The sequence below is a fragment of the Macrobrachium nipponense genome, chromosome 5 (assembly GCF_015104395.2).
Source record: "Macrobrachium nipponense isolate FS-2020 chromosome 5, ASM1510439v2, whole genome shotgun sequence".
In the NCBI taxonomy this organism is placed as follows: domain Eukaryota; kingdom Metazoa; phylum Arthropoda; class Malacostraca; order Decapoda; family Palaemonidae; genus Macrobrachium; species Macrobrachium nipponense.
The window spans coordinates 110804288-110817936 of record NC_061107.1 but is presented as its reverse complement, the minus strand read 5'-3'; the positions used below and the strand labels follow the sequence as shown (position 1 = coordinate 110817936).

The 13649-nt window shown below is 41.2% G+C and overlaps 1 protein-coding gene across 1 annotated transcript in view; it reads right to left on the bottom strand.

The window, feature by feature from the left end:
- Positions 1-7065: 7065 nt before the first annotated feature.
- LOC135215592 (uncharacterized) overlaps positions 7066-13649 on the bottom strand; it is a 106017-nt gene continuing 99433 nt past the window's right edge. The window contains exon 2 of the mRNA XM_064250469.1: positions 7066-8135. Coding sequence (XP_064106539.1) covers positions 7540-8135 — 596 coding nt within the window. The 3' untranslated portion in view covers positions 7066-7539. The remainder of the gene's footprint in view (positions 8136-13649) is intronic.

Sequence of the window (13649 nt, the reverse complement as noted above, 5' to 3'; positions counted from 1 at the left end):
TAAGAGTAAATACACACGGAATAGATACCACGGTATGGGAGACCGAAGTAGCTAACCGAACATGAGGTGAGCCGGCAAGGCGAGCCATGCGCCAGACCAGGAGACTATTATCAGACCTAAAAAACGGTAAAAAGAGTTCCTGGCTGACAAAAAACTAGTGTAAAACCTTACGGGGTACTTAACTTAGCTGCGGCGATAGCTGCTAGTTCCATGGTTAAGAATAATCCCAAGAAAGCACACAAAAAACACAGAGCGTGCGTTCAGAAGTTTGCTAACGTAAAGGATGACCACCAGGAGCGCTGCGGTCGGCGTCGTAGGTAGAGCAGTAGTAGTTGATGGCGCCGGCCGTGTATCAGCTCTCTCATAGGGGGATTTCGACGTGGAAAAGTTCTAAATGGCAAGAGGTTCGTGGTAGTGGTCTTACTCGCCCCAGCTACATACCAACACCCTCTTTTTATTTAGGGTGAGCGAGTCAGTTATTCTGACATTCCCCTATTTTTATTTTTTCTCTGGTAATGTTAGTATTATTTACCTAGAAATAATGAACTTAAGGGATTATTTCACAAAGCGACACGAACTGAGCCCAGAAATGCCATAAGAATGCAGTTTACATAGTTTGACGATGTTCCGGCTTACGACGATTTTCGGCTTACGATGCGTCTCAAGAATGGAACCCCCGTCGTAACCCGGGGACCGCCTGTACCAGCTCCAAACCAGCAGACACTTGTAATAAAGATCCAGTAGCACCTCATCCAGCATTTACAAGCATGCCCTCAGTGGGAGATGATTTAAATACTCCTGTACACAGCTGTATTCCTCCATGATGAATTAAGTTGAGCATTTTATGGCTAATTGGCTTCGCAGAAGTGTACACCTCACACCCATAACTTAACTTTGAAAAGACCAAGGCTTTATATAATCTCAACATCTGAGTTCGGTCTGCACCCCACAAAGTGTGAGACAGGACTTTCAGAAAATTCATTGCTTTCAAGCATTTTGCCTTATATTTCAGATGTGGAATCCAGGTCAGCTTGCTATCAAAAATCAAACCAAGAAACCTTTTTCACCAACCCATGGAATTCTCTGCCTATGAATGAATAGATCTGAATCAGGGTGGATTCCCCTTATACGACAAAAGTGCATAGTTACTGTTTTACTGGCAGAAAATCTAAAACCATTAACCTCAGCCCATTTTACTATATTATCAATGCAGAGCTGAAGGCGGCGTTCAGCCACTGCCATCCTTGATGCTGCAAAGGAAATCGACAAGTCGTCAACAAAAAGGGTATATGTTATATCTGGGGAAATTATCTTAGAAACCCCATTGATCACCAAGACGAACAAGGTTACACTTTAAACACTTCCTTGTGGTACTCCTTCTTGATTGAATACATCTGACATTCTTGCTCCGACCTGAACCTGAAATAACCTGTTTTTTAAAAAAAGCCATAACCCTCAAAATGCCATATCTCCATGATTTATCATATGCCTTCTATAGATCAAAGAAAACAGTGATGTGATGCTGCTTGTCGGCAAAAGCTTCACATATTAAAGATTCCATCAGAACCAATACATCAGTTGTGGAGTGCATACTTTGAAAACCATACTGAGCAGGTGACAGATATTTACCTCTTTCCAAGTACCACATCAAGTGTGTTTTCACCAATTTTTCCATGATCTTTCAAGCGTGTTTTCGCCATTTTTTCCATGATCTTACACAAACATGATTGTAATGCAATAGGATGATAATTTTCTGTCTTGAATGGATCTTTTCCAGGTTTCATGTATGGCATTAATTTTAACATCTCCCAAAGCTTGGGGAATATGTTCTAGGTAAATTCTGTTAATAAGGCTTAATATGAAAAGTCTGGTATTTTCAGGGGTATGCTTAATCATTGAATGTGTTATATCATCCAGTCCAGGAGCCGATTCACTACATTTACTCAAGGCCGATACAAATTCTCTCATAGTAAAAGGAGCATTGTATTGCTCATGTCTTATTGTATTAAAATCAATATTGACTTGTTCCATTAGCTACCTTTGAGCTGAATAAGGGCTATCATAATTTTTCTTTGCAACGTTAGCAAAATGATTAGCAAACTCATTTGCCACTAACTGGGGGTCTGCTACCTTGTAACCATTGATCTTGACAACTGGAGGTTGAAAAGGAGTGAACTTGCCTGCTATTTTTCTAACTCTCTTCCAACTAGAGTCAGAGGAGTTTTCGAATTTAGTGAAGATATGAATATCGTCCAAGATTCTTTTCGTGCTTTTTTTTATTTCAATGCGAAAATGAGCTCTCACTTTTCGAAATTCAACATGATAATACTCACATTTTCGTCTGCGGTATCTGGTGAAAGCAGATCTCATAGTTCTATGAGTTTCCTGACATTTACGAGTCCACCAGGGAACTGGTCAGTGGATAAATATACCTGAAGTCCTAGGTATAGATTGAAGACCAGCCGAGAACATTATTATATTCAAAAATTCAAGAGTGTCATCTACACAGAGAAAGTCATCAGCAGAGTCATCTATTGAGCTGTGCTCCTGGAATGTTGACCAATCAGCTTTACCAATGTTCCATTTAGGTAGCCTTGAAGATGGAGGACTTGATGCTACACTTACCACTATTGGAAAATGGTCACTGGTAAATCTATCATTTATAGCTCTCCAATTAAAGTCAATAAGACACTCATCACTACATATAGATAAATCAATTGCTAATAACGTGCCTGTTTGAACATGAAAATGCGTAGACTCCCCAGAGTTGAGGATCCCCACATTTTCATTTTCTATGATGGAACCTAAGTACCTTCCTCTTTGATTGGTGACGATATCACCCCAAAGAGGACTTCTGCTATTCATATCTCCCAAAAAAACCAAAAGGTTGTGGTAACTGTTGAATAAGAGATATAAATTCATTGATGGGGAAGACTTCATTACGTGGTAGATAAAGAAAGCATACTGTATATTTTCTTTGCTAATAGATCTGCACACCTATCACTTGGAATGCTGATTGGATACTGATAGGATTTTGTAGGGTGTCATTTCGAACATACAAAGCGACACCGTCATGGCTTCCAATATTCAAATTATAGATGGAGTAATAGGATGTATGCTCTCGTGGGCTGGGCCACATATCATTACCAATCATGGTCTCCTGCAGAGCTATACAAACCGGAGACACTTCTGATATGAGCAGCCTTAACTCTTCCCATTTAGCTCTTAATCCCTGACAGTTCCACTGGAGGAAATTAATGAATTTTACTTTCCTTTAGAGGCTGTTAGATTGGAGCCTCCTTTTTTCTGGAAGGAGACCGATTATTTGACACAAGTGGCAGGCTTGCCTTGTAGTTTCTGTCTACAGGACCCTAACATACGTTTGAATTCTTGACAATGAAAACATCTCCTCGGTCTTGGGATATATTGTTTAACCTTGAAACGTAACCAGGATGCTTTCACTATACTAGGCAATCGGGTGGAATTGAATGTAACAATTAAATTGGGAAGTGAGACATGGACTCCACTTATCTTCTTCTTTATTCTTTCAATTCTTATTATACCTTGACCTTTTAATTCTTCTACGACCTTTTCTTCAGAGTATGTCATAAGCTGGGGTGCATATATCATTCCCTTGGAGTAATTCCAAAAAGCATGTACTGCACACTCTACTTTCACTCCTCCAAGGTGATATAATGTTTTTAGTTTGTCACTTTCTTTTGCTGAGGCAGATTCCACTGTCATCTTTCCTCGCCCCTCAGAAGAAATCTTAGGCTCTCGGTCACAACACTTGACAATATCTCTATATACATTAAAAAATGTCACAACTAGAGTCTTCCAAATTAAAAGTCAAATATTTATCATAAGTGTTTTCAAATATTCCGGGTCCTATTTCAGATACTATATTTTTGCCAAATTTCTCTTTACTCAGTACTGGAGCATAAGGTTTCAGCGTAATTACACTGGAAGGTTTGATTGATATTTCCAGAGGAAGGTTGTCAGTGGAGGTTCCTGCAGTCATCAACTGTGCCGATTCACTACCATCAAAGGGCCCAGGGGTACTTGAATCTTTATTTGTATCTCTCATAAAGATATAAGTAAAGGGAAAAAAATAAACCTGAAAACCTTAAAAAGATATCATCAGCCTTTCATGCATTTTATTCCTCCACTAATGGCACAAGTGAGAACCAACTCCCAAATGTCCAAGTCCCTACCCTACCCCACAGGGGATGGCTCAACATGATTAGAGTGGCCCAAGTGTAAGCCAAACCCACTTGATAGGACTGAGAGTATTACCAGAATACAATCATCCCCACTCTAATCACATTATAAGCAAACCGGACAGAATGCCGAGAGTCCTATCCGCAAAACTAGACCCCCCTGGAATCCGTAGTCCAGCCCTGCAAAATAGTTCTGCCTGATATCACTCAGGTCCGAACATTATCGGGCACTTGATGGTCCTGCCACGGTTCCCACTATTTAGCTTCAGATATAAACCCCAGTCCCAGCTATGATATCTTTTCTGTTTAACAGGTCCAGTAATTTTCAGCAAAGGTGGAAAGTTCCACAAAAATTAATCCAAATATTTAGAAATATAGGATGTTTGGGACTCTTGGGTTTGAAGTCGGGAACAAATTCCTAGGGTTCAAGAGCCCCCCACACCATGTCAAGGTGGTCCCAACAGCACTTCCACGGGCAGGAACGGAGACAGCAGGCACAGCAACAGCTACCGGAAGGCGGTCAAATGGGGAGCTCTTCGGGCACTCGAAGTTGGGAGGCGGGACGAGGACAGCAAACCCAGGCGGCGGAGGAACCATCTTCTTCCGCGGCATGTACGACAGTGGGGCTTCTACTGCGGCCGAAGGGGTTACCGTTGTAACGTTTATACACCAGGTGCGGCGGTTTGGCATACTCGGTGTAGAGACAGTGGTGGTCGTCATGGTCACCACCCCGTGAGTAACTGGGGCCACACCCAAGTGTTGGATCAGCCCCTGGATACTCGGAGTGCCCGGAAGACTCAGCGATCGTCACACCTGCTGAAGATCTCCACCCGCGGAGGCAGACGCACCTGGGGAAGCAACAGTCGGGTTAATAGGGGGGGTTCCTGTTTGCTCAGAGGGGGAAAGATTCCACCTTGAACAGACAGAAGGCCCCAAGTACAACTCCAGGTCGGGGTGTCACGCTCCTTCCTCTTGCTCGACAAGTTGAGCGAAGAGGCGGAGCGGGACACATTCCCCAAAGGGGTGTTGAAGGAGAGCTTTCCGACAACACCTTGTCGACTTTAAGTGGTTCCTCCTCTTCTCATACAACTCCCACTGCTCCTCTGACCATGAGACACAATAATCACGGGGTAAGGCCCAAGAGCATTCATGCCCTCTGCAGCGAGTATGCAGCGAGTACACAAAGGATGAGGGTCCATAGCATCGCTGGACCGGAATGCCCCACACTTGCAGCCTCCCATTCCAGGGCACACTCTCCAGTTGGATGGGGGCGAGGGGGCTTCTCCACTTCATGGGACTGCATGGTCTCCAGCGATGCAATTCCACAGTTGCACACATACTTTGTATTTCACAAAGAAAAAGGCAGAAGTAAGCAGCTTAAAGTTGTTCATCATCGAAATCTCACAACAGAGGCGGGCAGAAAGGTGAGCACACGTCTTCACCCGACGGCGGTCGAAAGCAAAGTGATATGTTTACCTCCAGTCGGGTGGGACTCCCGACCATTGGACAAGCAGTTACTGCCAAAACTACCTTGTTAGTAAATCTTACGACCGGTCCAGCTGGCTTGATTTCTGTGGGAACTTGGCGCCAATAGAAACTCAGGCACTATAGCAGCTCGGTCCCAACTAGGCATTCAGTTACCTATATGATAAATGCATGACCTAATCTTCAGTCAAACAGCTGATTAAAGATAAGATCAGCCAGAATAGTTTGACAACAGGTGAGGTAATAGCTTTGGCGCCAGACGTACTATGTCTTCGGTCTAGCTGCATATTCGCTATCTGTATCAATCCAAGCTCAGCGTAGGCACTGCTAAAGTAACATATTTGTTCCCTTTGATCTCTGATAAGAACAGGCCTCTGTGGTGGACCCTTGTACGTTTTCAATGAAAATTGCTTCTTATAATTACGTAATTCTATTCTTGCTTCTACTAGGATATCGTCTAGACCTTCCTCTGAAAGCCAATTATAACTAAAATTCTCTCCTGCTACTTTATACCGTTGTACTTAAACAATTCTGGAGAGGAAAATGATAAGCATTTAAATTTACTACAATTTTGCTGCAGTAACAAACATGGTATTAAGCGAAGGTGGTGAAAAAACTGAAGCCCGACTCTCGGCAAAGAGTAGTTAAATAATTAACTGCAATTTTGCTGTAAATGTGAACTACTGATGTACTATTCCAGTAGAGAACAACAAAACAATGAAAATCAAATCCCAAAACTTTCAGCCGAAGCTATTCGCTGTAGTAACAAACGGTATTAAGCGAATGTGGTGAAAAAACTCAAGTTCGACTCTTGGCAAAGAGTAGTTAAATCATTAGCTACAATTTCACTGTAAATGTGAACTACTGATGTACTATTCCAGCAAAGACCAACAAAACAAGGAAAAAATAAATCCCGGAACTTTCAGTCAAAGTTATTTGACTTTCGATTTGGATACTGAAGTCCAGTAAGTAACTGGTGAAAAATGAACAACTGCTGCTGACACCAGATGCTATCACCAGGAGTTGCAGAAACAGAATGAGCTAGTCTGCTGTGTCGTTCCTAATCCTCTAGTTAGGGGGCGAGACTGGTGTCCCGTATATAATGTCAGTGTTGCTACCACAAAATTGGAATCTAAACTGCTGCAAATAAGTGAAACTAATAGGTATGTAATTATTGGGTAAGTTACTTAATTAAAATCACAATGAACTTTGCCAAGAAAAGCGCTATCTTCTGATGATTCAAGCCAACGACAATTTAGATAAATTTCAAGATTACGATGTGGATTGCAAATTCATCTCTATGTAATGAGGTAAGGCATACTAAATACTAGGAATGAGAATATTTTCTTCAAACCAAAAAGGTTTTCAACCTTTTATTGAGAGTACTTTTCTATTACAAGAGTGAATTAACATTTTGATAAAGCACAAAATAAGAAACTTCCAGTAAAGGAAAACAAGCAAGATGCCAAATTCCAGTGAACCAAGCATTTGTTTCTTGACAGTTGAACCAAGCATTTGTTTCCTGACAGAAACCAACCATCTTCCAGGCTAAGTAAAATGTTGTACTATTTCCTCAGTAAAATGTTGTACTATTTCCTCAGTAAAATGTTGTACTATTTCCTCAGTAACTAAATCTAACCTTCCCTGCAGCAAAGATTTTAATATGCATCTTTCACATAGAACCTAAATAATTGTTAGGAATCAAAATAAATTCTGTAACAGTTAACTAAAATCTCCATATTAAGCAACTTTTCTAAAATTCAAATAAAATTAGGGACATGAAGAGTGCAAAAGAGACTAAGATATGTAGCCTATCCCTGACACAGAACGTAAATCACTCAGGAGACTTAGCTTCGTCTGAGTATCCTGCTATCATTTCTAGAGCAGTTACAGCTTTACCCACTTCTTGGTAAGAGCTGCTTTCTACAAGGGTACTGTTGCCTTCTAAATCTAGTGAAGAGATTTCAACTGAAATATCCATTAATGTAGGGTTCATGGATTCCTTAGCATTAAAAGATTCCTCAAATTCTCTTTCAGGTTGACTTTCCACAACCAATTCATTAGTTACTTCTTTGCCTTCCTGCTGTTCACTTACTGCCCTAATCTGCAATTCATTGCCTGCAAAACATACATCCTTTACAATTTCTCCACACAGAGATACATTTCTCTCACTACTCTGAAGGTCAACAGTACCAGTTAAAGAACTTTCCCCACCATCCATGATTTCCTGAAATATCTTTTCAACTTCTTGACAATTTGTATTTTCTATATTACTATCATGAAGCAATATATCTTTATCTACACAAACTGATTCTTGTTTCTGTAGAGTAGTCAGAAGAAGATCTTGGCTTTGATAAGCTATGGCTAACTGATGTCTCATAAAAGGGTCATGAAGGGTTGCAAGTCCTGCTAATGTTGTTGCAGCTTCAACTGAAATAAAAGAAACAAAACTGATTTTTTTATTAGAAAGAAAACAATAAAAAATTACATGAGAAAGGTACGTATATGTCAACCATAATCTGATATACAATATTCATTATGGTGTCCAGACCACTAATTTTAAAGGGATAATACTTCCTGTATTAGTGTAAAAGTGATTATTAAAAAAAAAAATCCTAAATAACGTGAGAGATATGTTGGTATTGTATCTTTTAATACATTCTAACTATTTCACTCTCCTCAACACTACATTAGCCCTTTGAGAGTCCATGACATCAACTAATGCCAGAAAAATTCCATCCAGTTAGATCATTCTGATGTGATGTAGAATTGGGATGACATCTAGAGGGCATCTCCCACAAGGATGGAACTGTTCAACCCCATTCTAACAATGCAGAAGTTATTCAGTATCTTTATTTTCAACAAGATGGAGAAAAAGGCTGAGAAAATGCTGTTATATAAACACACCGGTTTTAGGAAAGGAGGACAATGCACATATCGCACATTTGGGTTATGGAATAAGCAGTCCCTGGTTAACGAAAGGAGTTCTGTTCCTGGCCAAGTGCTGATAACTGAAAATCTTTGTTAACCAGATCACAATAATTATGGTAATACAGTAGTACCTCGAGATACAAAATTAATCATTTTCGTATCGTGAGGTTTTCGTATCTTGGACCACATTTTACATGTAAAATGGCTAATCCGTTCCAAGCCCTCCAAAAACACCCCAGTAAATTTCATAATAAAGCTAAATTGACCTATAAACAATGAAATACTACAACAATTTGGACCATTCAATACCTAAATTAATAAAAAATGCAAAATATAACCTGTAAATAAAGTGTATATTAGTGTTCATGGTAACAAGAAATATACTGTACGTAAAATGTGGAAGCTTACCTTTTGAGTGAGGCTACGTACATACGTAACTATCCAAGGAAGATTGCTTCTGCCTACTTTTCACAATGTTCCTGTGTGAGCCTTTTCGGGGGGTGTCTTCTACAAATGATTGCACTTCATGAAAAGCGGCTTTAATTTCTGCCGTTTTTTTTCTTTTGTACATATGTACGTACGTACACTTTAAAAAATATACGTACACAATGTTCCTGTGTGAGCCTTTTCGGGGGGTGTCTTCTACAAATGATTGCACTTTATGAAAAGCGGCTTTAATTTCTGCCGTTTTTTTTTATTTTTTTTATTTTTAACTTTTTTTTTTTTTTTTTTTTTTTTTTTTTTTTTTTTTTTTTTACAGAATTTCAACTTTCTGTTTTTTATCACTTGGTTCTTTTTTTGCACTTCATGACTCTGTTGGCCCTGGTGTCCATCAAAACCCTGTTCAACCAAATGCTCTCTCTGCAACTGATTGGGGTACTGAATGTTCGGCTGCTGACCTTCAACATAAACTGAAGTGCCTTGATTATAGGTACTGGTATGCATGTTGTAAATGATTGGTCTACACCCTCTGTTCAGCAGGGAGTGGATATTCTACCAACCTTGCAAAGTTTCCAGTTATCCCATGAGAGAGATCTTGGTCACTTTTTTTTAAAATAACGTACACATTGACGATCCCGAAAACGAATACCACGTGCGTACTATAACAATGCTGGTACCGAGTGGCCGAAGCACGCCACCACATGTACGAAGTAGATGCACGATGGGAGGGACGCTGGCCAATAGGAGAGAAGGATTTCATGGCCGCGACTAGCATCAGGAACCAATGGGAGAGCAGGAGGATGGTGGCGAGTCTACTAGTACTAAGATGGCGGCACGCGGCGCGATTTTCAAAATTGTTATCCGGGCGAATCTCGGACTTTCAGAAACCTTTCGTATCTTGAAAACTTTTTGTATGTAGAGCTGTTAAATTTTTTGTATTGGCTTTCGCATCTCGAGTTTTTTGTAAGTTGAGCCTTTCGTATCTCGAGGTACCTCTGTAAATGGCATTCATGATGTCATAGGTGCTGACTGGCACCAATAAACAGCTTAGTGATCGTGATTTACAGCCTACCTGCGCCGAAAATCGCTTACCAACATCTCCCAAAGACTTAACGGAAGTATGGTAGAGACTTCCTGTCCCAAGTTTCTCTCAAATACAGCTGAACTGGCCGGCCACATTCTGAGCCTTGCTAACCTGAAACATTTTTCCAGGGATGCCATGTCCCAACAGACAGCCATTGTCTTGCTGGAAACTTCCTTTAGGGCTGAAATTTTCCTAGAGGCGATAAGAAATTGTCTACAGTATTCATTTCTCTAATGGAAAAACCTGTAAACTGTGAGGTACATAGAGAATGGACTGAATTGGAATCAGGGCAGACTTTTGAAAACTGATCATGATGCTCAGCGACTGAGCCAGGTAAACCAACAGATCCTTGGTCCTCAGAATTCTGTTGAAAGAGTTGGCCAACATTAACTAGTAGTCTATTACTACATATTATTATTAAAATGGCAATTTTTAACAGTAAATTGTATTTTTTCCTAATTATACAAACCTGAGGTTCTTTGCATTAGGAATTATTTTCGGCAAAGCTGGAAAATGGCCACTAAACTTTTGGACAAGTAACTACCGTCCAGTAGGCAGGATAAGCATTCCAGCTTGCTTTTGATCCAGATTTCAGATTGAGGGGTGGCATAAGGTGGGCCTAATGTGTGTAGGACCTCAAGTTTGTATGGTTAGAAAAAAATACAATTTACTTTTAAAAATTATCATTTGTTCCTATAAATATACAAACCCTCAGTCTTTTAGATTAGGAAGACTCACTGATTGGAGGGAGGAATCTGTGAATCTCTTTGAACTCACTGGAATTCATCACACCTGGGCTGCTACTCCTGGCTGAAAGAGCTAAGAGGAGTACCTTGCCTCTGACATATTGATAGGAGTATGTATAGGATCTGTGAGATCAAATGTCAAACTTCAAGACCTTTTTGAATTAGGTAGTGAGGAGTCGTAACTCATATGAAAAAAGGTTAGGAAGAATCTTAATAGTCAGAGGCAGTAAGCCAAAGTCGAAAAGGGTTTGTCTTAAGGCTATTTCCTCCTTCCTCCCCTTGCTAGTGGAAGGAGAGGGATTGCTTCCATTATTTTAAAAGCAAATAGAATGGGTGCTAGATGTGCGAGACTTACTGCATCAGATACCAGTTCCAGCAAGTGTAGGAACGAGTCCTATTCTATGCCTGAAGGAACAGAAGTAGGGGGGATGTGGAAAGAGGAGGAGGAGAGGCCAGTCACTCTCATAATGTTTCTCATTATCAAGTCCAGAGACTCGACAGATAATTCTTCTCTTAAGCACCAGCACTAGCATTCTTTTCTATGTCCTTCTTTCTGCCTTCTTCCTGATTGCAAAAATCGAAAGAGACATGTATGTGCACTCTCCCAGAAGAGAAAGAAGAAGGCTGGCTATTTCACAATTGTCCTTCGAAGCCTGGGACATTTTAGGCATTGCCAGAGGACATGGAAGATGCCTTGGCACATTCCTTGACTACCATGGTATCCACCACTCTCTAAGACAGAGGCAAAACCGAATAAAAGTCCATGCCTAAGGGTCAAAACCACTTCAGGACTTACAGAACTGGAGATCCAAATTAGGATATCCTTTTTCTTAGCACCAGAATTGCCACAGGTTGTTGACCGGTGCTGGGTAGTGAGGAAATATCATAAGGGACTGCCTGAAGGAAAACCATACTGGTGTCCTCCAAGACTGTTTTCTCTTATTGCAAGAGGGGGATAACTTTGTGGCAATGAGAAATAGCGTGAGACCCGAGACCAGGCAGCAGAGACAGGAAAATCTGCAGTCCGCAAAGGACCCCTCTGAGGTAAAAAAGAATTGCTCATATCGCAGCAGCAGAGGGGACGCTTGATTGGGCATCTCAAAACTGTTCAATGAACTCATCTATTAGTTGAGTTGAGTTGAATATATAATTTAGGCCAAAGGCCAAGAACTGAGACGTATGAGGTCATTCAGCACTGAAATGGAAATTGACAGTAAAAGGTTTGAAAGGTGTAACAGGAGGAAAACCTCACAGTTGCACTATGAATCAAGTGTTAGGAGAGGGTGGAAAGTAAGATGAAAAAAGAGAATATGAAAGGAGGTACAGTAAAAGGAACAAAAGTGGTTGCAGCTAGGGGCCAAAGGCATGCTGCAAAGAACCTTAAGTAATGCCTAAAGTGCACCGTATGAGGTCCACTGATGGCACTAACCCCCTACGGACCATCTAATAGAGAACGCCCTCACAAGCAAGGAATGCAGCAGCCCTACAAAAAAACCTTGTCTCTCCTGGAAGAGCAAGGGCCTTGAGCAGTGAAGGTTATTCATAGGGGAAGCCGCAGACCTATTCCCGAGATCGATGTGCTGACAAATCGGCACAAAGATCTCTGCAAAATGAAAATCAAGGGTATTAGTTTAACAAAGAAAAACCCTTTAGTTTTTCCAAGGTGTGAAACTCCCGATTTTTTCTCCTTCAAGGGAGATTCGACAGGACCAAGTGAAAACTTTCCTCAACTACTCAAGTGTATGACGAGAAGATCCGAGGATCAATCTTGAGATACCAACCCTTGGAATTCTCTCTATCTGCCTTGCACCTCTTGGAACAACCAAGAGGGTCATGAGAACAGGTAAGGAGAAAGGGTACTCTTACCTGTCCATCTAGAAGAACCAGCTGGAGGAGCAAGGCAAAGAGTCTATTGCCTTCCCTCCTTCTTTGCATTACCATTTCTACATAACTGGCAAAGCTCCTTCCTTGGGAATTTCTGCCTCCTCCCAGAGGTTGTGAACCAGATGGTTGATTTCTGATGAAGAAAAGAATGTCTTGGCAACCAAAAACGCTGCTTGCCTATTCAAGTCCACAAGGCCAGAGACTCTTCTCTGGCCTTGTGGACTTGAATAGGCAAGCAGCGTTTTTGGTTGCCAAGACATTCTTTTCTTCATCAGAAATCAACCATCTGGTTCACAACCTCTTAAAGGTCTTGGAAATATTCAGTTTTATGGACTGGTCAGTCACAGCGTTGGCGGGGAAGTTAGAGGACTGCTCTTTGCATTCTGAGAACCTTCAGGAGGACTGGTTAGGAGATCTTTCCTACTCTTATAAGATTATTAGAGATAGTGCAGATGAAATTGCTGCCTTGTTCACCATAGGAGTGTTAAAGAATTGCAAGTTTTGGTGCTCCTTTACCACAAAAGGGGTGACAACAACCCAGAAGTCTACACTAATGTTCTCCCCACTTGATAAGTTGCACCTACTTCCTCAAGGTGCAACGCACAATATCCTCTTGGTGCTCAAAAAGAAGTCCACTACAGATTTGCTTGCGGAATCCACTAAGCACCCTAAGTCCTCAACGGCAGTAGCCAAGCCTGCCAAGTCCATTTCACCACTTCAGAGGCAATCTTTTCATGGGGAAAAGTCTCACCCGTTTACCTGACCTCACGCAAACCTTCCTCGCACGCTCGTAGGTGCCAGGCAGCACCAGTTTTTGGGAGGAGTGGAAGATCAGGGGTGCAGAAACCTTGGTGATTC